The sequence below is a fragment of the Phocoena sinus genome, chromosome 20, assembly GCF_008692025.1.
Source record: "Phocoena sinus isolate mPhoSin1 chromosome 20, mPhoSin1.pri, whole genome shotgun sequence".
NCBI lineage: Eukaryota > Metazoa > Chordata > Mammalia > Artiodactyla > Phocoenidae > Phocoena > Phocoena sinus.
In genome coordinates, this window is record NC_045782.1 from 13,881,266 (window position 1) to 13,905,997 (window position 24,732).

Consider the following 24,732-nt stretch of genomic DNA (forward strand, 5'->3'; position numbering starts at 1 on the left):
GGGTGTTCTGTGTCCTCCTGCTGTCACCCACTGGAAGTCAGAGTGGGAGAGGCAGGGAGACTGAGGGGCTCTCAGCCCCGGAGATGCCGCCCGAGGCCAGGCCCTGCTCCAGCCACCCTGGGGCAGCTCCTCAGAGCACAGGTGAGCGGCAGCAGCAGCTGGGGACGAGCCTTGGCCTAAGGGGCCCAGCCCCCCACAGCTGCTGTGCTGCAGCCTGGACCCAACAATGGGTCTGTTCATCACGGGGCCGAGGGCTTCCTCCCGGGCTGACCTCTTCCTCCCAGCTGGCAGCCGGGAGCAGCTAGGAAGGAAAGCACAGCAGCAGGTCCCAGAACACCACCCCCCACAGGGGAGAACCACGAGTAAATCACTGGGGTCAGGAGCACGGCAGCCGCGGAGACAAAGGCCCAGGCCCTGCGTTGCTGGCGACAGAAAGAAGGTGCGGGGACAGACTTCCCAGACCCCCACCCAGTGAGCTCTGCCCATCCCGTCCCACCCTGGGGCTCCCGCTGAGCTTCATACCTACAAAAAGGACGAGGCAGGGGCCCTCGTTGAGCTGCACGGCGTTGGAGTCGGAGAGCTCCAGCACGGGCTTGGGGTGCCACGGGAAGCCCCTGCAGTCCTCGTCGTTCAGCACCTCCACCCGCCCCTGCCGCGTGATCACCTCCCCCTGTGGGTCCAGCACAATGAGGGTGGGGATGCCTGCAAGAGAGGGCGCGAGGTCGGCCACAGACCCACAGTCCGCGGGACGGCCCCCTAGGACACAATTCAGCCAGAGAGCCCTGGGATGGAAGCTGGGCTCAGCCTCTGAAGAGCCAGGGAGCCCCCCTGGGTTGGCAGGTAACATCTCCACGGGAGCCTAATAAGCAAGTCACTCCCCCGCCCCCCGCCTCCTGGTGAATGCGCTGAAGCTCCCACCTTATCCTACAACCACGTAAAGATCAACAAGGCTGTGCGTTTCAGAACTCAGCACGGGGGCTTGGCACACAGAAGCAGAGAAGTCCTAGAGAGATCCCCAAGAAGCAGGTAGACTCCCATACCTGCAGGGAGTCTAAACCTCATGAGGTGGTGCGAACACCCACTCCCCTGCAATGCAGACCAGCACAGGTCAAGGGCAGGAGGGCCCCACCCGTGCAAGCACTGGGGGCCTGTTGCGGGGAGGAGCCTGGGACAGGGGCTGCCAGGGGCAGGAGGACAGGAGGAGGACAGCTGGCCGCCATCTCCAGCCCTGCTGCTTGGGGAGGTTCCAGCATTCGCTCTGAGGGAGGCAGTCCCTGGAGGGAACATGCTGACGGCAGTGCTGTCGCCCTCACGTTAGAATCCTGGGCTGGGCTAAGAAACGCAACACAAAGTGCCCCGCAAACCACAGCCCGCCTTTAACCATAAAGCCTCCAGTGGAAAATCAGAGGAGATCCCTCCCGGGTTACAGTCGCATGTGGGTTTTCCACCTCCGTGTTCTTTGTACCCCATTCCCCGCTGCTTCTCCTCCAGCCACCACCCACAGAGGCAGACTCGGCCCTGCCCTTTGGGGACACTTGTCTCTCCACTGGCAGCTGGTCCCCTCCCCCCTTGCACCAACCAGCTGCCTCCCCTCTGGAGCTGACTGGAGCTTTAATTTTATATGGGCCAGGGAAAGCCAGAGCAATTTAATATTTATAGATTCCACAGCATTCAGTCGGTAATTTGCTCCACTGACATTTTACTTCGCCACGGGGGGCGATGCTGAGGTACCAGAAATACAGCCCTGGTGTTATGACCTGCATGGTGGCTGGGGCAGCGGGCATGCAGTGGTGAGCCTGTCTGAAAAAGGAAAAACGCGTCTATTATGTTCACACCTATTAGAAGGAGTGGCTTGGCACGTTGGGGAACAGGTCCAGAGAGAAACAGACTCTGGGGACTGCCTTTCCCACAACGCACAGCACATACAAACGCACGTGGCTGCAGCTGGCACACTCGGGCTTTCAGGATGCGCCCAGAGCTGTCGGGGCCTCCTGAGTTGTCCGGGTCTCCTGAGTTGTGTGTCAGAGTACAAGAGACTCGGGGCATTTCCAGCCTCATCCTCACAACGGCATGTCATCCCCCAGAGGCCTGGGGCTCACATCAGGTGTGTCCCCAACCCGGATCGGGCTGGGCTTGAGTCAGAAGCCTGAAGGGAGCCTGGGGCTGGGGCCCACAACATGACAGTCTGGCCATCTGCAGACAAATGCCTCCCCAGCACCATGCCTCATCTCAAAAATGCCTTGGCCAAGTTCTTTAATCAGTTTCTGCAATTGGGCAATTTCAAGTGTTGGGCTAAATCAGGGCCTGCCCACTGCTGTGATGAGACACGGCAGCAGGCCTGTTTGTAGCTCAGACGTGGGATGTTGAGCTGGTCTGTGGAGGGCAAGCAGGTACAGAGGACGGACAGAGAAGGCAGGAGAAGTAAAATCCAAAGGCAAAGAAGCTCACTTCCTGGTTTGGTGCCTCGGTTTCTCCAAGTGACTGCTCTAAGAGGCTTCTTTGTTACCACGGCTGCAGCCTCTCTCCGGTCATGGCTGGTGGGGACCAGGGCAGCAGGGCAGGGACACAGGCCCCCAGCTGGCCGCTGTGGAGTCCTCGCCAAGTCAACAGAGGAACAGCTCCCCTGGGCCCCCGGGTCTCCCCACTCCTCCCCCACGGCTACGTGAAAGCGAAGTCCCCCTCGTATTTGGTGCTTTGAGCCCAAGATGATGAGATGCATGTGCCTGTGGAGTGTAAACATTAAGTGACTCGGTACAACGACCACAGACTTCAACCGAGAGAAGCCCATTTCCGCACACGGACAGAGAAAAAGAATCAACAAGCATCGCGCCAGGCCGCCTTCCCATCACCGGATCTTGGGTTAGCTTGGCCCCGGAGCCCTAAGTGTGTATGTTCCTCCAGAGACGAACCAGCGGGCGAGAAAAGGAAGCTTGCTCTCAGGGCATCTGCTCTGGGCTCCGCATAGGGCGTGGGACCTCACTCACTCCTGGAAGTACGGTTATCCTCCTCCTGCAGATGTTCACGTTGCCTCCCCAAGGTCGTCTGGCCAGTAAGTGGCCACGGTGGGACAGGAAGCCTGGTCTGCCTGCTGGAAAAGCTGCTGCTCTTTCTGCCAGGCCGGCCACTGGCGGGAGCTCTCACAGCCCCGGGTTGGGGACTCTCATCCCCAAGGAGGAGCTGGGCAGGGCGGGCCCTGCATCCACACTCTCTGCACCACCCACCTCCCTCTTCTCTGAGGCTTTGGGGAAGGAGGCTGAGATACGATCACCTCTCCCCTTTCTCCCCCACCCCCCGCCCCATCAGGCCTTTCCTGCTCCCCCCTCCCTTGAAGCAGGTTCCCCGAAGCAGAGACTTCTAAGGAGAAAATAGGGCAGAGCCTCTTACGGGAAACTTAAAGGGAATGGAAAATTTCTAATCAATGCCTTTGTACAGAATAACTACCACCCCAGCAAGGGGCTCGCTTCCCTGACGGGAATGAAAAGGGAGCAGTTCGCCTCTGCTTCTCTTGAACTTGTCGTTTCCCAGCTGGGATGGCTGGAACGGCTGGAGGGAGAGTACAGTAAGAATTCTAAGGAAGACCCAGGAAAGTCACTTAACTGCTCAGAGCCTCATTTCCACACCGTCAAATGGGGGTAGTGATAGTTTCCTGTCTTACTTGGGGGCTGGAAGTAAAATGACAAGTAGAAAATGCTTTCAAGCAGACCATCTGGCACACAGTAAGTACTCCATAAATATTAGCTCTTATTATAAATAAGTTCATCGTTATTTTTTTTAATCATCCCTAAGTTGATCATTTGGCTCGCGAGAAGGGACAGAAGACTGGTGCCTTGCTCTCGTGAGATAAACAGAAACCTCCACGCTGGCTGGAGGGAGTTCGCTAAAGAAACAGAACACCGAGGCGACGTCAACACCACAGGGAGGGTTCCGGGGATGGTATAATGCTGCCACGTGTGCGGTTGGTGCTCTCTCGGCTGCACCACCCCAAGCTTAACCTCTGCGAGTAGAACACACACTCTGTGCTCCTAGAGAGGGCTTCAGCCCCAGGCCCCCGCCCAGGGGAGCTTGGGTGGACCACAGCAGTGCCTCAGAATCCCCTTCAGCATCTCCCCGAAAACCTAGAGAAGAAGGAACAAGGCCTAAGAAGCCGGCTCCACACTGTTTCCTCCTGGGAGGAGCCGATTTGTGAGTATTTAAAACCATCTCAAAGCCACGTGCGGGGCTTCCCTGGTGGCGCAGTGGTTAAGTATCCACCTGCCAATGAAGGGGACACGGGTTCGAGCCCTGGTCCGGGAAGATCCCACATGCCGCGGAGGAACTAAGCCCGTGCGTCACAACTACTGAACCTGTGCTCTAGAGTCCACGAGCCACAACTACTGAGCCCATGCGCCACAACTACTGAAGCCCGCATGCCTAGAGCCCGTGCTCCGCAACAAGAGAAGCCACCGCAATGAGAAGCCCGCGCACAGAGTAGGCCCCACTCGCCACAACTAGAGAAAGCCCACGCACAGCAACGAAGACCCAACGCGGCCGAAAAAAAAAAAAAAAGCCACGTGCATGGAGACTGTCCCACAGTTGCATTTGGTAGCTTTCCTATCACCAAGGAAAGAGGGAGTTTCAAAGGAGGTGGTGGGTCTGGGGCAGCACCTGGGGGTGCAAGAGGACCTGGTCAGGGCCGTAACCCAACTTTGTTCCTCTGCTTCTAGATGGCAGTGTGATCGCAAAGATTGCTGGCAGTGGGGAAGAGAAAGGGGAAGAAAAGCAGACCCCAAGACAGGAAGAGTGGGTTAGGGCACGTGGCAGGGCAAGTGGTTACGTGATCACAGAAATAAATGGTCATCATGAACACTGTAGCAGTATGGAAATGTTTGTAATACATGGATGAGTTGAAAATGCAGAATACACAGTGCTATGTGTACAATTACAACTATGTAGAAATATGCTTGAAGACAGAGACCAAAAGGACTCAGAAAAGTGAAAACAGTTGTGCTAGGAAGGCAGGAATGTGGGTGAAATAGATACATATTTGAGTTTTGTTAAATGATATTATGGTGAATGCACTAACATTAAATAGAAACCAAACAGGAACCGTAGGGCAGCAGGGGTGGGATGACAAATGCAGACCACGCCTTGGCAACATCAACCCCAGTTCATCACATCGCTCTTTTCCTCCCCCTCCTTCTCCCCCAAACCTTCCCCTACTGGGAGAGTTAAGGAAAGAAAGAAGGCAGCTGGTTTGAGTGGTGAAGCTCAGAGAAACCCAAAGGAAGTCAAAGGGATGAGTCTGGGCCCACTTGAACTCGGCCAGAAGGCCCGCGTCAGGAGGCACAAAGACGACTTTTCTTTTTTGACCATGCCACGTGGCATGCGGCAATCTTAGTTCCCGGACCAGGGATTGAACCCGAGCCCCCTGCAGTGGAAGCTCAGAGTCTTAACCACTGGACCGCCAGGAAGTCCCAAAGAAGACATTTAAAATGGCAGTGTTCTTGTAATACAGAAAAGCCAGAAATGACCAAGTATCCACTGACAGTGGAACTGATAAAGAGGCTGTGGTAGGACAAAGCACTTCACGGCACTGAAATAAACCAGATGTAAATATCAACAGGGATAAATCTCAAAAACATAATGTTTAGTGAGAAAAGCAAGCTGCATTATGATATTACAGCATGTCAGCACTTAAGTACACTTCTAAAAACACACCCAGCACGACTATACATTACTCATGGATTCAGAGACGCAGTGAACATCTGAAAACAGATGAGGAATATTCACAATGGATGGATGATAGTGTCACCGCTCTCCCCCACTGGGGAGAAAGAAGGGGCAAGGCTCCAAGGAGGAGTAAAGGGAACCCCACTTGGTCTGTGTTTAATGCTCCCATTCGTTGATAAATACCTCAGGCAAAGATGTCAGTTCTAGGTGGTGGCCACATGGGTGTTTGTTACATTATCCTTTGTCCTTTCCTGCTTTTCCTTTTTTTATGTTTTCAGAATGAAACAAGACGAGCAGAGAAGAGCACTGAGGCTGCTCTGTAGGCCCCAAGACAGCCCCCAGCCGCCCTCCCCAGGCCCAGGGGGCCAGCTCCACAGAGCCTGCGCCAGCCCTTTCAATACTGAGATTTGCCTACAAAAAACACCAGCGTGGGCCCCTCGCCCTCTACTCATTGAAAAACACAATGGCTGAATGTTTCGTTTCTATAGAAAATAAAGACACTCTGCCTCAAGTCCATTTTGTGAAAGGGGCAGGGAAGAGGGCAAAGGAAGGGAAAGAGAGAGGAGAAGGGCGGGAAATGGATGAGAAAGGCAGGGAAAGGGGAAAAGAAGAAAAAGCCAGAGGATAAGGCTAAGGAATAAGAGGGCAACAGAGAAACAGAAGATAAATAGATCCCGGGAGAGAGACGGGCCTCACACAACTGCCTCCCGGTCTTCCCTGCTGCTCTCCTGGTGGCAGGGCCTCCGTCCACCCTGGGCCCTGTCGCTGGCCCCAGAGGCGGGGGTGGGGGTGGGGAGGAGAGGAACAAAGCCAGTGAGGGCCTCTAACCCAGGAGAGAAGGGGCTCAGAGCCTCCCTGCGCAGAACATGGTATTCTCCAACAGCCAGCATTACAGAATTGCTAATGGGATCTGCCTTTTGCCAAGTGCGTCTAAACCCTTTCCTTAGAAAGGCATTTGTCAGCAGCTTATAGGGCTACAAATTCCCCAGTCTGCACAAAGCGCTGGGAGGAGGGAGGCCAACCCAGCTATTCCCCAAGGCAAAGGAAGTGGATGGAGGCCACATGCCAGGCTTTGGTGAACTCAAGCGGCCCCATGAAGACTGCTAGCTAACACGGCCCGGGCTCAGGCCAGAGCACCCGAGGGACCAGCAACCAGCCTGGGAGCAGATGCCTCCTCAGGGCCTGCAGCAGGTCCTGCCATCTCTGAAAGGGGTGACTGGAGGGCACAGCCTCAAGACCCAGACTCTCCCACCACCATCTGGATGGACACCTGAACGAAGGGGCAGCATCTTATGCGAGGCCTCCTCGGGATGCTGGAAGATACTCAGAATCTGGGGGCGCTCTGAGCCCAGCTCCCAAGATGCTCAGAGGATTCCAGGTTCTTCTGCACTGCCCATTTTCACCCAAGCCTGTCCAGGTGACACAGAGCGGCTCTGCCCTCATGGGCCTCAGTATGGTCTGATGAAGTCATTTGCGCGCTATAAGGCCCAAAGACAGGCCAGGTGGAGGTGGCTCAGCTTGGGTGCAGGCAGGGGAAGGTACCTCATACTGCTCTGTGAAAGCACCCTCATCAAAACGTTCAGGAGGAGACAGAAAGTGGGGTGAGAAACCGGGACACAGAGTCAAGCAGGGAGCAAGAGCTCTCCCAGATAGAGCCCTGCGGGATTTGCAGAAGACCAGACAGTCGGTGGAACCCTCCACTGACTCTGCATATGTACGGAGTGTATGTACGTGCACATCGTGATACTGTAACATAATGAGGCGTATATATTTGGCCTTCATCCCCAGCTCCTGGCACAGAGCTCCTAAAACCCCTATAATTTCCTGAACGATTGGGGTGATAGGAACATCTTTTGTTATCATATTTGGTCTTAGTCCCAGATCCTGACACAAGAGCTTCCAAGACTGTTGGAATGGAAGTGGTAAGAGTGAGTGTCTTTTTGGATGCTCGCGAGATGACGGGTCTAGGTCACCAGAGAGACGTGGTTAGAAGGTTGGAACATTCAGCTCCACACCCTTGACCTCAAGAGCTGGGGAAGGGAGAAGGGCTGGAGGTTGAGTTAATCACCAATGGCCAATGATTTAACCACTCATGCCTACACAGTGAAACCTCCATAAAGGCCCCAAAATGATGGGGTTCAGAGAGCTTCCAGGTTGGTGAACATGTGGAGGTGCTGGGAGGGCGGTGCACCTGGAGAGGACATGGGAGCTCTATTTGAGCAAGAAAGAAGAAAGGGGATGGGGAGACACACAGACATTCTGAGTTACGGACCTGATGCTGTAAAACATGCTTCATGGTGGAGAGGAGGGAGACTGAGGGAATTCAGGAGAGCCGGCCATACGCCCACTAAAGCAGGTCTGCTGAGGAGACACTCACCCAGGGGAGGAGTCTGGGCCATGGGAGATGCCGACAGGGAGGAAAGTGATGGCCCCGGGACCTTGGAACCCCGCCCCCTTGAACAGGCTGTGGATTTTCTCTACCTTTTATTTTGGTAGTCAAACGCAGTGGGATGCTGACTGGTAAGATCAATGGAAATGCTGCCAAAGAACTTACTAAAAACTAATGCACCGGGGAACCCAAAGACTGCCATGAAGCTGAAGTACCCGGTGAGGCTGGAAGGAGGCAGAGGCCGCCTGGGGCACCTGCTCTAGAGCCCAAGGGAGCAGCCTCCCTCTCTCTCCCCACAGGTAGGCCTGTCGTGAGCCACAGCCTGAGGTCTGGCTACAGTGGGAGCTCAGTGAGTCCATCAGAAATATCAGAGGGTAACATGCCTCTGGGATTTCTCTTCCAGTCTAGCTTACATGTCACTACTGCACTGATCTCCCCTTAATCAAAATTTTCAAAAAGCTCTAAAGCCCAAAGCGCCAAGTTCAAGGACCACAGCCTGGTGCTCAAGGCCTTCTGTGATGTGGCATCACCAGCCTTATTACCCAGTCTGCCCTACAGTACACCATGGACATCCTACTCTGGCCTTTGCCCTGGAACGTCTCAAACCCTCTACCTAAATCCCATCCATTCTGTAAGGCCCTGCTCTAGAGTCACCTCCTCCAGGAAGCCTTCTGGGCTCAAGAGCTCCAAGCCAGAGTCTCGCGTGAATTCAGACTATTCCACTGTCTGCCCTTCATTAAATGCTGCCTTGAAAAGGATCCTGTGTGGCTCTTCCACACTCTCGATTCACCGTGCTTTAGTGCATCTCTGGCTTCACAGGGCCAGAGGCGGACAGACAGATCAGGGTCAGCCGGCCATGTCTGACAGGCTGCTTGCAGGAATGACTCCTAAGGCTTAGCCAAAGGGGTCAGTGATCAAGTGAGCAGTTGGCAGAAAACACTGTGCCAGGGAGAGGACCCAAGAGTGAGGCAGCAGGAGGTAGAGAGCTGGGAAAGCAGGCTGGTCCAAGCTGAGGAGGGACGAGTACAGATGGCAGGGAGTGTACACCGTGGAGCCAGCAGACAGGGAGCAGTGGGACGGGCCAGGTGCAGGGCTGGGCTGCAGAGGGCACCTGCCGGCCAGAGCTGGGTTCTTTTGTGTGGCTGCCCGGCCGCTGCTTGCCTGGGCACAGGGCCTCGCCAGATCAGCTTTCTGACTCTCAGCTGAGGGCTCCTTGAAGTCTGGGAACCACATATGTACTCATCCTCACACTGCCAGGCCTTAAGAGACTGAGCCAAATGAATGCATCTCTGAAAACTCTCCATTCTCTTCCTGCTCATTTGTGGTCACCCGCATCCTGGCTGTCTGGGCCACACCTAGCAACCAGGGCTCCTACTGCTGTAATATTTACATGTCGATAGCTGGAGAATCCACAAGGAGAGTTCCCTTCTCTGCTCTCTGAAGGCAGACAGAAAACAATCAGTTTAATTTTTTTTCCTTTTTTTGTTTTTTTGGCCACACCATGCAGCATGCGGGATCTTAAATTCCCCAACCAGGGATCGAACCCACACCGCCTAAAGTGCAAGTGCGGAGTCTTAACCACTGGACCGCCAGGGAAGTCCCACAATCAATTTAATTTTTTCGTGCCCTGCCAATGTCTGACAGAAGGGTACCTTCTAGCCTCAGCTGTGTGCCCAGAACTTGTGCGGAATCTTGCAGGGTTTGTGATTTCCCCTTAGGAGATTGCTATTCTGTGCCTACCCTGCCAACAAGGGCCCCAAGAAGCATCTCACAGAGCACAGGGAGGGTAGAAACCCCCACCCTCAAACTGGCTCTGCATGATATAGACTGTCCTTTGGTAATTTATTACTTTCAGGTGACCTCAGGGCCTTAGCATCGACCAGTAGAATATGACCTGCACCTCACTGGCCTCCACCCCCAAGAAAGGGCAACTCCCTTCCTCAGAGAGCAAAAGGCTGTGCTTCACTGAGGACCTGTGTTTGGAAAGAAGATGCCTCCATATAGAGAGGGTGCCTGACTGAGCAGAGTGGCCAAGTGAAGCCCAGCACCCACTCTGCTTTCTGGGACAAATTCAGTCTTCTGAGCCCTTGTACAAAGTGACACCTATTTGACCAACACTTTTTAGTTCTTCAGAAGATATCATCCTACTGTAGTTATTTCCCAATGTAAATCCCATCTTGCCCACTCAAGGGCAGCACTGGGACACCCTTCTGGTTTCTTATTCCCCACCAAGCTCAGTGTACAGTATTGGTGGTTAGCTGGAGCTCAAGAAATAGAATCCTATGCATTTAAATCTACTCCAGCTTTTTTCCAAAAAGGATTTGAGGCTGCTTAAAAAGTGCATGATATAATCCAATAAAAAATTGATGAAAACATCCCACTGAAAGGAAAACAAGGAAGGAAGAGAAAACCAAGCTAGGGTCAAGGGCACGCAGAGAAATGGTCAGCTTTGTAAAACTGCTAAAGGTGGCTACAAATTCAGCTCTGAGTTTTCTAGGGGCTACAGCAAGGAAAGAACTGTGGTCTGTGATGAAATCCAAAGTATACGAAAGATGAAAGAAAAAAACAAAAGACAAAAATGCACCTCCAACTGCAAAAGAAGTTCAGTTTTTGCTGGGTGCTAGAGGGTAATTTCCTGAACATAAATTCCTACAAGTGGGATTCTGAAATTAAAGGCTTTATAGATTTTTAAGGCCTCTGGTGTACATTGCCAATTTCTCTCCTTGAAACGTTGTCCTGATTTAGATTCCCACTAGCAGTCTGCTCTCTTTCCTATACTGGGGATTATCTTTTTTTGGCAAGTAGAGTTCTTTGCAAATGTGATAGACACAAATTCAGTGTTTTAATCTGTAAATCACGAATGAAAATTATTCTGAATATTTTTCTTATCCATTCTGACAATATGCATCAGGTGAATTGCCCACCTCATATCTTGTACATATTTTCAACTAAATTGTTTGTCTCTCTCTCTTTTTGGACTGGTATCTGGAAAGAGCTCTTTTTCTATGAAGGATATAGATTCTTTGCCACATGTGTTATTAATACTGTTAGTTGCCTTTCTGTTAGTAAGCTTTTTGACATCCAAAAGTTTATCTTTTTTAGGTTGTAAAATCAAAGATTTCCCTTTTTTCCCCTAAGTCAGTCAGTTAAATATTAAGTGCCTACTCTGTATCCAACAGTGAAACTGCCCAGTTTTACTGAAAAAAGTTAGGTTAAGTAACTCGCTCAAGGTCAGTCAGCAGTAGAGGGGTAAACCCTCAGCAAATACTTGTTGAATGAATGAATAAGTGAACTGAGAGACATGAAGTTTTACTTATCCCCACCAAGTGGCAATTCAACCCTCTGTTTAGTACGACTGGCCTAGGATCATCACTTTTCTCAAGCAATACTGCTCCTACCCCAAGGCACACATACTTTAAGGCTCTCTGCAAGCAGAGTGCTGGAAGGAAATACTCCTGGGCCATCTCCTTTAAATTAACCAACTTGGTACCCGTCCTTCTGGACCAGTAAACCATGTCATGTCTCTCCACTTCTGCTTGGAAAGAAAACTGCTTTCATCTTTTTTATTAGTAGGAGGCGTAAGGCTCCAAAATTCTCAAAGGATGAATAGACCTAGACTTAATGCCCAAAGTGTGGTCCCTGGACCAGTGGCAGTGGCATCGCCTGGGGGCTTTTGCTAGAAATGCAGGATCTCAGCCACACCCCAGAACCACTGAATCCGAATCTGCATTTTCGCAAGATCCCCAGGGAATTCTTATGTACATTTGAAACTGAGAATCACCAATTTTAAATGAAATATTAATTTTTTGAAACTAGCTCCTAACAAAGCCAAATGCTTACTCTAAATGGTGAAGAAAAAAGGTTAAAGAACATGATGAGTTCCCCCACAAGCTGTGGAGCTGGTGGGTAGATCTTGATTTGGCTTTTTTTTTCTACTTCCTATAAACCAAGACACTGAGAACTCAAATATTAGCTGTTATCTCTCTAGGGTTGACCAGAATCTGGTACCACTGATACAAAGACAATGAATTTAACTCTTAATAGGCCACCAAGAAAAAACCTGGCTGGGTGAAGGCTGGGAAGGAGGTATTCACATAATAAAGAATAAAAACACAGATTGTCTCACTAGTAATCATTATTTCTGAAAAACACCATGATTAGTACTTCAAGTCCAAGTTTTCAACACTCTCAGGAAACCAATTTTCTTGCCTAAAAGGCAATACCCCCTCAGCCAGCCGTCACTATGACACTTCAGGAACGTGCGAAGTATGGGATTTGCATTATCCTATTAACGCTCCCAGCGACTCTTTGTGGCAGATATATCATCCACAGTTTACAGATGAGGAAACCGAGGCTCAAGGAGCTCGAGTAACAGAACCAAAGGTCACCCTCAGGTCTGTTTGACAGAAAGAACCTTGGGATAGGGTTTTGGCCGAGTCATTGGGCAGGTGTTCTCCATAGCCCAACCACATTAGAACCCACTAGGCCGGGTGGTGAGAAGTAGCTGTCTCACTGGGACAAGCATTTTCCAAAAAAAAAAAAAAAATGGCTTTAATGAGGGATAATCTACATACCTTAAAATCCACCGCATCTTTTTAAGGTGCTAAAGAATGTGAACATTCATGGAAATAAAGATGTTCTTTTCCCTCTAGAAGGAAAGCCAAAGAGGTGGTGAGCCCAGACAAGCGAGCAGGATTCCAAGGAACCCACGAGTCGGGCACACCTACCTTGGATTCCATACAGCCGGTTGAGGCGCGACCGCCGGGCCTCGTCGGTGTAGGGAACTGCGAGCCACGGCATCTCACTGAAGTACTGTTTGAATGAGTCCTCTGACCTACAGAGACACACACAGGGAGACAAAGCCCTATTACCCCACAAGGCACCACCACTGGGTCCTCCCCACCTTCCACCAAGTCATGCCCAGGGCCCTACAGATGCCGGGGCTTCTAATCATCGTGCTCCTCGGACACCAGGCCGGAGGAGGACACTGTCCTACCCATTCCAGCGCACACCCCAAAGCAAAGCTCCACACAACAGGTGGACGCCAAACTGAAATGCCAGGCCACTTCAACATCCCGCTTCTCTGCACCCTACACATTCAGCTCACGCTTAACTTCTCCTTTTTCAACATTGACAGGTCTTACTTTTATGAGGAGTCTAGATGTTCAGATACCACGTTCCCCACAATGTCTGTAATCTGTGCACATAACAGTGATGCGTACAGGACACTTAACCAAGCATATACCTACGACTCCATGTCTAAGAAACTCTAGGAGTGATAAATCTAATCAAGTGATAGAAAGCAGATCCGGGGATCTGTGGGGCTGGGATTTGGGGGTGAGGATTAACTGAGAAGAGGCACGAGGGATTCTTTTAATTGATGGGAATGTTCTACACCTTCACTGTGATGGTGACACGGGTACATACATTAGTGAAAATACATTGAACTGGACACCCAGAATGTATGAATTTCATTGTATGAAAATTGTACTTCAATAAAGTTGACTTTTTTATTATTTAATTTATTTTGGCTGCGCCACGGGGCTTGCAGGATCTTGGTTCCCTGACCAAGGATCAAACCCGCACCCTCCGTAGTGAAAGCGCGGAGTCCTAACCACTGGACCGCCAGGGAATTCCCAAGTTGATGTTGTTTAAGGCTTTAACAAAGTGACTCCTCCCTGTGGCATGCCTTCAGGCTTGCCGCACTCCATGTGGGGGTGGGGGGGGTGGGGGGGTGGGGGGGGTGTAGTGGGGTGGGGCCCACGGGCCAATAAACTGAGGACAGCATCATGCAGACATCAAGGGTACGACAGTGGACACAAGGCCCTCTGTGTGTTGCCATCTCAGAGACCCTTCTGTGAACAGAATACCTGGTGGCTCAGTCTGAACTGGGGCTGGAGTTTTGAGATGAAGGAAGGTCACTGGTGAGTAAAGCCGGCAAGAGGGCAAGAAACAGAGGAGACTGAGGCTAAAAGGCCCTGACATACTCCAGGAAGAATGTCTGTTCTTGTTTTGAGGAGAGCCCCTAGAAAAAGCACGTGGCCAGAGCTAAGAGAAATGACTGCAGAGCCCACTAGGATAGGTGCCACATTCCATTAGTCTCCGGCTCTTTTCTTTCCATCCTCCCCCCTCCACATCCTTTCACCACCATCCACAAAGCTGAACTAATCAGAAAAAAATGCGTGCTAATCTCAAATGCCCCAGGCCAGAATTGGGATGTCCCTTAATAATGACAGCGAGGACGGGTTTTACTTGGCTCCCCTTCAGACAATTACCTGAGTAAATATGAAATGTATCTGTCCCTCCGATAATCATCCCAGATATGTCTTCCCTGATCCCTATCCCCCAAGCTCTAAGCTTAAAGAGGCGAGATGTGTATGGCAAGAGACATCCACCTAGAGAAAAGGGGAGATGCACCGCCGCCGCTCTCCCCAGCACGCGTTACCTGTCTGCACTAACAAAGATGATCTCGAATTTCTGGCCTGCCTCCTTGATCTTCCGGTAGGATTCCACCAGGACCCGGGTGAGGCTTCGGCAGGGTGGACACTGGAAGACATGAGTGGGATCCTGCAGCCTCACGTTGCGCCTTCTCCTTCCCAATTCCCAGCCACCTGCCCGTAGAGGCCAGGTCAGCAACACCCAAGCAGGATTCGGATCGCGTTTCCAGTTTATGGAAGAGGCAGGAACAAACGTGCCTCTCGTGACGGCGCGTATCCAGCACAGGCCCTGCCCCATCCACGTGGGTGCCAGCAGGCAGCAGTTAAAACGGGCTCCCGCGAGGCCCGTGAAGAGCCTCGTCAGAATGGGTTAGGAGGACTCCTCTTTTTATTTATTTATGTTTTAGGCGGAAGGACTACCTTTTTAGGCCAGTCCAAAGAAGTCATTTTCTTGCCGCTAATATCATTCATGACAGTAAGCACTGGCAGCATGCCAGCAATGCATCAGGCACAGGAGAAGGCAAGGATGCTGGGAAGTGACACCTCCAGAAGCCAGCCCCAGCTGGGGCTGGTGGTGACATCACTGCTCCCTTCTGTCTGGACTAAAGAGGGACCAAACACTCACCCAGTGTGCAGAGAAATAGACTCCCACGTGAGACCCCTCCAGGCTGCTGCTCTCCAGGGACTGCCCATTATTTCTAAGCAAGGGCCCTGCAATGACTTCCCTGAAGGGTTTAGGCCCCCAAGGGAATTCCAAACCTGAAAGAGGCAACAGATAGCGAGAATGTTAAGACTCTTCCTCGTGGCCTCTGACCCAAAAGGCCTCAGGGCTGCAGAGCATGACAGCTTTATCACCAAACAGTATTTTTTAACATATCCATAGAATCCGCAGCTAAAACAGGAATAAAAGCAGGACTCATCCACGGCAGAGCCCTACCTACCTGCAAGGCAATGGTTCCTGAACCTGGATGACCACAGGACCTATCTCCTGGGGGGCTTTTGAAAAGTACAGAAGCCCAGGTCACCCCCCACCCCCAGTCTCAGGATTCAGGGGCAAGGCTGAAGATGCATGTCCAAAACAAAGCAAAACGACTCCCCGAGTAATTGTGATGATGGGACAGTTGGGAAATCACTGCCTTGGGTATTAACTGTGAGTTTCTTCCGTTCCAACCCTGGACTCTCAGTGGCCCTCAACTCTGCATTTTAGAATCAGCTGGGGAACTGTAAAATTCCCCACCCCCAGAGATTCTGATTCAGCTGGTCTGGGTTGGGGCCCAGGGAACCAAGTGAGATGAGAATTGCAGTCTACTGAAAGGAAAGCGTAAAACCACTCAACCCAGATGGTCGACATTCTGGTGACACGTAAGCCCCAGGCAGGAAGAGCAAATGATATGCTCCCCCACTCAACAGAACAGTGTTTTCTCACAGGGTGGTCCAGGGACCACTGCCTCAAAATCGCCTGGGGCGGGTGGAGGATGGGAGGGAGAAAGAAGCACAGCCTGGCTGAAAAAGCAGGTGGCCAAGCCCACCCTGAAACAAATGGATCCAAAAATCTCTGGGGGTGGAGGCAGGGAAGCTGGGTTTTTAACAAGTTTCGGAGTGTGTGTGTGTGTGTGTGCGTGCGTGTGTGTGTGTGTGTGTGTGTGTGTGTTTTTACATTTCAGAAGGTAAAGACTTGGTTCTACCTGCCCTGGTTTTTACTGAGGACAATTCTTTGAAGCAGGTGAAATTTTTACTGGGAAAATTTGTTACCCGGGTTGAATCCTCCAATTGGATCAGTAAGTGAGGGACAGAAGATCTTGTAACGCTTCTATGACTTTTATGACTCCAGTGCACAGGGCTGGGGGGCGGGGGTTGAGAGAAGGAGAGAAATAGGCCCTGGACAGCCTCTGAGCAGGGTGATGAGAGCCACCCAGGCACAGCCAGCCACCCGGCCAGTCAGCAAGACCAAGGCTTAGGACTTGAGCAGCCCCAAGAACTGAGGGGCCCTCACCGCCAGGCCAGCAGAGCAATGCAGAGATTGCGACTTTGCTACGGTAAAATTTTTTTTTGTTTTGTTTTGTTTTTTTTTGTTTTGTTTTTATAAATTTATTTATTTATTTTTGGCTGCGTTGGGTCTTCGTTGCTGCATGCGGGCTTTCTCTAGTTGCAGCGAGCGGGTGCTACTCTTCATTGCAGTGCACGGGCTTCTCACTGCGGCGGCCTCTCTTGTTGTGGAGCACAGGCTCTAGGCACGCGGGCTTCAGTAGTTGTGGCACACTGGCTCAGTAGTTGTGGCTCGCGGGCTCTAGAGTGCAGGCTCAGTAGTTGTGGCACACGGGCCTAGCTGCTCCGCGGCATGTGGGATCTTCCCAGACCAGGGCTCGAACCCGTGTCCCCTGCATTGGCAGGTGGACTCCCAACCACTGCGCCACCAGGGAAGCCCCGGTAAAATTTTAATGAGAAAAAACCCCGAAACCACACAGCCTGCCTCTGATTGTGAAGGTGAGAGCTGCCGTTGAAACAGCACTAGGAGTCGGAATCTGGGCTCAAGCCACTTCTCAATGGCCTCCTCAGCCCTCAAAGCTAAACTTCCTTTTTCAGATTCCATCTCCGCTGGCCCACGAATTAAAGCCCCCACGAGGGACATTCTGATCTCCGTAAAAATCTTAACCATGACCTGGAGAATACTGTAATTTCATCAAGACAATATTCTCTAGCCAAATAAACCCACACTCATATATTTCCTTTATACACTCTCTACCAACAGGGAGGAGGGCAAGGCAGGGGGGTAGAGCAGGGAGTACGGGTGGACAAAGCAAGGTCTTACCCTCTGGGTCATCGCGGATCACCAGCAGCCCATTCCTGCACACGACCTTCCCGGTGGTGGCGTCTAAGAATATTAGTGATGGAATGTTGGAAATTCGATATTTGTTCCAAAGTTTAAGCTATAAGAAGAAAAGTAAAAGAAGGTGGTTAAATCCAAACCAGATTAATTGCAGAGTTCTTCGGAGCCTCCTGGGCCTCAGGGGTAGACAGGCTGGAAAACACGAAAGTACAGATTAAATGAATTACTGATTGAAAGCAGGGCTGACTGGGCAAAAGGGGCAAGAGAAGCTACAATCCCACTTGTCCCTGCGGCCTGAGACAGTGGAGCGGACCCCAAGTCAGAGCCACACCCAGGCTCAAGTCGCAGCAGAGGCCAACGGAGAACCACACTCGCCCTGGGTGAGCTTTTCTCTCCTACCTCCCCCATGGGCACTGTCTCTAAGAAGCACGAACATGAAGATGGATCAGGCATCTTTCAGATACAGTCAGACCTCCACCAGGTGGCTAAGGCAGGAAGGGAGGCTTTTTATTGGTGCCTCTCCGCCCTATCAGCAGGCAGGTGTTCGGCCGTGTCCCCTTGGCCCCAAGGGAGAAGGGACAAGGGCATTCAACAGATGACCAAGAGTTAAAATCGGCCCCTCTCCCCACTTCACCAGGTCCATGCACAGAAATATCGGTAGTCGCTCTAAGTGTGGGCCACTCAGCCTGCAGACACTTGGGAAGCACGATCCCCAGCCAGCCCCAGCCCTCATTTCCCTGTGCCACTTAAAACAATCCCCAGTCCTTGGCAGGTTCCTGCAGTCAGCTGTGCCAGCTGTCAGAGGGCCAGGGTCTGAGAGCCGAGGCTGAGAAAGTGTGAAGGCGACGGCCCAGGGCTAGGAGCCGAGTGTGTGCTGGCTCCTTTGTAAGCTCCTGGCCGTCTGGGTGGTGCTGGTCAGGTGGGCTGCTGAGAGCTCTGGAACTGAACTGCCAAGGCCAGAAAGTGATGTAAAGAAATGAAATGTTGAACTACCAATGCACCTCCAGAAAAGAAAGAAACAAGGGGAGATTGCAGGATGGCCCACTGGTGATTCAGCTGTGAGCCTCCCTTCCGGGGGCCTGGGGCCCAGACAGGAGGGGCTGGTCCTGTGGGCACTGGTACAATAGGATATGGAGGTATCGAGGGAAACAGGCATCAGAAATCCAGCTGCATAAAGCAGAGGAAAAGGCATGGGTGGCTGTGATCATTGTTTTTAACTCAGTCCCAAGCAGCCAGGGAGTTGGGCAGTGTATCTGCCAAGAAATGTGAGGCCTACCCAGCCTATGGAGACCTGGGACTTGGCAGGAAGGGTTGTGGGACCCCATCTCTAACTGGGTGGGCCCCCCTTAGTGCTGCATGTTTTTCCCAGTCTCACGTTTCCATTGGGCTCCCCAAACCGGCCAGGACCTCAGATCAAGGGTGACTCTGCCCATAAAGTTTCCAGTGACCGATTTTAAACTATTCCCAAGAAACCCGATACAGGATTCAGATTAAACATTCTTAAGAGATTCAACAACAAAACAAGACCATCCTACCAGTGGGATTAGCTTTACAAGTTTGCTGGTACCAGGATCCAGCCAGGTTAAAAAAAAAAAAAGTTGGGGTGGTGGGGGATTAAGATTATCAGATTTTCCTGATTTCAAAAGTAACTACTGGGGGGAAAAGTAACTATTGGGAAAAATGGGAAACATAGCAAACCACAAAAACTGAGATAAAAATAACCCATGACTCATCACTTATGAAAGCTTAGACAATTTTATATTCCACCAATGGCAAATGAGAGCACCCGTTTCCTGGTACTCTCACCAACATTATCACTACCATTAGGTTTTCCAATTTGATAGGAAAAAATGATGCTCATTTTTGTTGCTTATCTTTCTTTTACTTACTGATGTTTAGGAGATACACATCTATCTCACTGTTATAAATACACTGTTTTTCTCAAGATATCTTTTTACAAGTGGTAAGTGCTGCAATTCATTGAACAGATATTAACTGAGCACCTACTATGTGCCAGCCCAAGGGACAAGAAAGAACAAGGCAGATGACGTGGCTGCCTTTGCAGAGCTTCTATTCTAGTGGGAGAGACAGACAATATAAGCAAGAATATATAGAGAAAAATAATTTCAGGCACTTGTAAGCAATAAAAAGAAGCCAGAGCAGGGTAAGAGCGAAGGCACACTGGGGGGAGTGGTACATGTTTTAGTGAGTGCTCTGGAAGGCATCTTTGAAGAAATGGCATTTGAGCACAGATAATGACATGAAACAAGTCACGTGCACACGGGGGGAGGCTGAATGGGGAAGGTGATAGTGGACGCAGCCAGACAGTCAGGGAGGGGAGCCACGATGAGGTCAGAAGGGCAGTCGTGGACCAGATCTTCAAGGCCCTGTAGACGTGTAAAAATAACGGAATTTTATTCTAAGCATACAGTCAGACCTCCATATCCACAGGTCCCGCATCTGCGGACTCAACCAAGCGCAGATCAAAAATATTCGGGGGAGGGCTTCGCTAGTGGCGCAGTGGTTGAGAGTCCACCTGCCGATGCAGGGGACACGGGTTCGTGCCCTGGTCCGGGAAGATCCCACATGCCGCGGAGCGGCTGGGCCCGTGAGCCATGGCCGCTGAGCCTGCGCGTCTGGAGCCTGTGCTCCGCAACGGGAGAGGCCACAATAGTGAGAGGCCCATGTACCCCCCAAAAAAAAAAAAATATTCGGGGGGAAAAAAAAAAATCAAGAAAGTTCTAAAATGCAAGGCTTGAATTTGCCAAGTGCAGGCAACTATTTACATAGCGTTTACATTGTAGGTATAACTATTTACGTTATACGTACACTGTATTAGGTATTGTAAGCAATCTAGAAAAGATCTGAAGTGTACAGGAGGATGGGTATAGGTTATATGCAAATATCGTGCGATTTTATATAAGGGACTTGAGCATCCGCGGATTTGGGTATCTGTGAGGATCCTAGAGTCTTGGATGACCAGGTGAGGTCATCCAAGGAGAAGACACGGCTACAGAGGAAAAGGGACCCCAGGGGAGAGCCTGGTACCACCCACAGCAGGCTGAGGAGTGATGAGTGACACAGGAAAACAGGGAGACTCCAGTGTCCCAACAGGCAGGTGAGCCAAGTGTTTCGGAGAGGACAGTGTAGGCCACTGTGTCAAATGCCCGGAGATGTTGAATAAGATGAGGACAGAGAACTGACCAGTGGATGTGGCACCAATGGTCACATATGACCTTGATGGGGTCGGGGAGGAGTCAGCGCAGGGGTGAAGCTGACAGACACACTGGAATGAAGAGGGAAGGACGGGGCACAGCTCTGTCCAGCACACATGCCTACAATGGGCCTGGGACCCAGACAAGTCCAAGTCGTCCCGACAACACGTGAAACATCAAGAGGAGAACAACACAAAGAAGAAACGTTATAAAAAGAGGAGAAAATAGCAGATAAGGGGCTGAGGTAGTGACTATAGGCAACTCTCTTTAAGAGTTTTGCTGTAAAGGAAGCAAAGAAATGGGATGGTAGCTGGAAAAATGAGGTCAGGTGATGAGGTCAGAGGGAGGATATTTTAAAGATGGGAGACACTGTAATATATGCAACTGGGAATAATACAGAAGAGAAAGAAGAAAACTGATGAAAAGGAAAAGTGTAGAAGCAAAGTCCTTGAATAGGCAAAAAGGTGGGATCCAGGTCACAAATGGAAAGATGGAATTGTAAAAACAGCTCATTTTTAAATAGACAGTCATTCCTCAGTATCCACAGGGGACTGGTTCCAAGACCTGCCGCAGATACCAAAATCCTGGAATGCTCAAGGTGGCCCGCCATATTCTCAGTTCCACATCTGCAGATTCAACCAGCCACAGATAGGGCAGTACTTTAGTATTTACTATGGAAAAAAAACACCAAAACTGTTTATAAGTGACCCACACAGTTAAAACCCATGTTGTTCAAGGGTCCACTATACACATTTCAAAGCAGTTCTTTAGTCTGAATAAAAAAATCATGCCATTTGCAAATAAAAACAACTTCATCTTATTTTTTCAATATTTATATTACTTATCTCCTTTCCTTGTAGAACTATTCTGGCTGGAATTTCCAGAACAATATTAAGTAGCGAGCATCCTTATCTTCTACCTGACTGTAATGGATATATCTGTAATATTTTACTATCATATGTAATATTAGCCATTGCGTTGAGACAGATATCCTTTAACATGTTCAACAAAACAGTCTTGAATATTATCCAGCCTGAAAAAGGAAGGGTATGCTACAATAAGGATGAACATTGTGGACATATGCTAAGTGACATAAGCCCGTCACTGAAAGACAAATACTGTATGATTCCACTTAAATGAGGTACTTGGAGTAGTCAAAATCATAAAGACAGAAATTGTAATGGTAGTTGTCAGGGGGTAGGGGGATGGGAGAAAGAGTTACTATTCAATGGGTGTAGAGTTTCAGTTCTACAAAGATGAAAAGAGTTATGGGGATAGATGGTGCTGATGGTACCACAACAACATGCATGAATACATTTAATACCACTGCAATGTACACTTAAAAATAGTGAAGATGGTAAATTTTATGTATGTCTATCTTACCACAATTTTTTAAAAAATAGCCTTCCTTAACACTTTGAACAAAAGTTTCATCAGGAAAAGGGCTTCCCTGGTGGCACAGTGGTTGGGAGTCCGCCTGCCCATGCGGGGGTCCCGGGTTCGAGTTCTGGTCCGGGAGGATCCTGCACGCCACAGAGCAACCAGGCACGTGCACCACGGCTTCTGAGCCTGCACTCTAGAGCCCAAGAGCCACAACTACTGAGCCCGCGTGCCACAGCTCCTGAGGCCTGCGCGCCTGGAGCCCATGCTCCGCAACAAGAGTGGCCCCCACTCACTGCGACTGGAGAGGGCCTGCACACAGCAGCGAAGACCCAGTGCGGCCAAGGGTAAATAAATAAATAAAACAATGGATCTATTAAAAAAAAGTTTTATCAGGAATGGATGGTTACTTTAAGGTTATTCTTTTGACTTGTTGTGGTATATTTCATTAGTAACCACTCTACGGTTAAAGTATCCTTGCCTTCATAGAAGAAATCTTCCCTGGTCACATGTATTGTCATATCTCCCCAGGGACTTGGGACTCCCACAAGCAAATGGCATCTTGTAACAACAAGCTTTTTGGTAGCTAGTCTTTTTCCTAAAGGAAACTGCAGCCCGTGAGCTTCAAATATAAAGATGGCAGATGTAATGTGATTGTAATAGAGCGGTTTGAATGTAGGCACCCATATTATACTTGAAACATAAGCATGTGATTGGCTCTTGGCTAGATATTTTTTGAGGAATGGTGGCTTATGGTACCTGGGCAACATAGCCCCTAAATGCTGGGCCACTTATGGAATCTGGGCAACATAGCCCCTAAATGTTGGGCCACTCAGTGTGAGTCAGGACCATCCCCCAGCTGATGTCATAAAAGGAGGACCTGAGGATGAGGCCTGCTTTAGTGTAGTACCTTTTAAGACTCTAAAAATAAAGGTGCTGTCCCCTCCCCCATAACAGATAAGGAAGAATTCAATTTTTTCTGGGTCCCTCATGTAGGCAGAAGGACTATAACACCCTCCCCTTGTCCTACCTCAGATCATCACAGATACTTCTTTTTTCTCAATATCCTCCTTAGAGAGGGAAGAAACTGTAGCCCCTATGACCCTTATCTTCCTCCCTCCCTAGAGAGCCTCCCCTTTCTTTCCCCCTGGATCTCAAGGAAGACAAGAGGTCATGGCTGTGTTTTGTCCATTGTTGTTAGACCTTGTTTCCAAGTAAAGGCCCACTGGGTTAGTGGGAAAAAATTATGTTTCTAGACTCACATCTGACGCTGAAAAGTTGATCCTTTTGTAGACTAACATATCATGGCCTAATTTTATATGAGAGTGATTTATTTAGGAACTTATATCATTCACCAGTGATTTATAGATTTGCTTGGGACTATCTGTCTCAGGTTTTAGCATCCCGATTACTCTGCTCTGAAACTGTGCAGAAGGCATAAGAATGATCATTCCAACCATGGCAATTTATGTTAGAAAAGTCACACAGGTCCGCTTTGACGATTCTTTTATGCCAACTGGAGATGAGCTTAAAGAAATGATCACCAAGATTCACCTCCGTGCCTTCAAGTGTGGCTGACATCTCAAGTCCACTAAAGGTTTTCAAAAAGGCCTCTTAAAACATTGGTTTCATAACCATTTTGGGGTCACAGACACTTTTGATGATAAAAGCTACATATAGATCCTTTCCCCAGAGGAAAATACACATGCACAAAAAAGTCTGTGTGTAATTTCATAGAGTTCGTGATTTCTTTGAAGCCAGATTATTGAACCTGTCTGACTCCAAGAGGTCTATGGACCCCGGAAAAAGACCCCCTTCTTTTAAGAGTTCACTTTAGTACATGGCTTAACCTTGATTCAACTGGGAGAACTGTGATATTGCCCCATCTTTACTCTTGTCATGAAAAATCTAATAAACATCAGCATTTACCTAAACTCGAAGATGATGCAATGGTGAAGAGTGGGAGGTTAAAATCTCACTGTATGCAGCTTCCATCTTCCCAAACTGATTCAGAGCTGGGTACCGCCGGTGGTCTCCAATTCATCCCTTTGCCTTCAGGATGGTGAAGATCAGAACCACCTGGGACAGAGCACTAATGCTGCTTATTTTTTAAGGATCCCTAGGAAATGAGCTCATAGTCTATCCTGGTATGATATTAGAGCATTTAACCAGAGTCAAGAGCATAAGTGCTTCTACATTATCTCAAAGCTCTTCTTGGGAGGAAATAACGGTGGTGGAGGAAGCAAATGGGCTTCGGAGGGCCTGGGTTTCCATCCTGGCCCTGACATCTCAGTAGATGTCAGTAGGTGACACGGTACCAGACCTTGGGCAGGTCACGCCTGCTGGCCTAGCACGGTCATACCCACATCGCAGGATGCATACGGAACTTAAACGACGTAACGTTGTGTGGAGACACTCTGAAAACTAAAGCATTACACACATGAGACACATTATTAATATCTGAATCAAATTTATGCTTACTTCCCCCTTGTCTTGTCAGCGTCCTTTTCAAAAAATGTTTTCCTGTCAACTCTATTTTAAAGTTAATCAATCAACTGCCTAGGCTGCATATAAAACTCCTCAGAAAACAGGGATTTCCTTCTGTAGCAAGTGGTCTTTTTGCCATAAGCACCTTCTACAAAACACGTACATATTCGGGGCCCAGTTTAATGTGGTCCGTTTGCCTCCCCCCCGCTTTCTTCCTCCCACTCCCATTTTGGATTTCCAGATTTTAAAGAGGCACCTGGATTTTTTTTCTTAAACTGACCCTGGATT

The 24,732-nt window shown here is 49.9% G+C and overlaps 1 protein-coding gene across 2 annotated transcripts in view; it reads right to left on the bottom strand.

Annotated features, from left to right (window-relative positions):
- Positions 1 to 24,732, bottom strand: part of NXN (nucleoredoxin) — a 140,415-nt gene that overhangs the window by 6,068 nt on the left and 109,615 nt on the right. The window contains exons 2-6 of one of the 2 annotated variants that reach the window (XM_032616415.1): positions 17,345 to 17,462; positions 15,161 to 15,294; positions 14,544 to 14,644; positions 12,826 to 12,932; positions 523 to 702 (exon numbers count right to left, since the gene is read on the bottom strand). In XM_032616415.1, coding sequence (XP_032472306.1) covers positions 523 to 702; positions 12,826 to 12,932; positions 14,544 to 14,644; positions 15,161 to 15,294; positions 17,345 to 17,462 — 640 coding nt within the window. The remainder of the gene's footprint in view (positions 1 to 522; positions 703 to 12,825; positions 12,933 to 14,543; positions 14,645 to 15,160; positions 15,295 to 17,344; positions 17,463 to 24,732) is intronic. The other variant, XM_032616416.1, reaches the window with a different exon arrangement.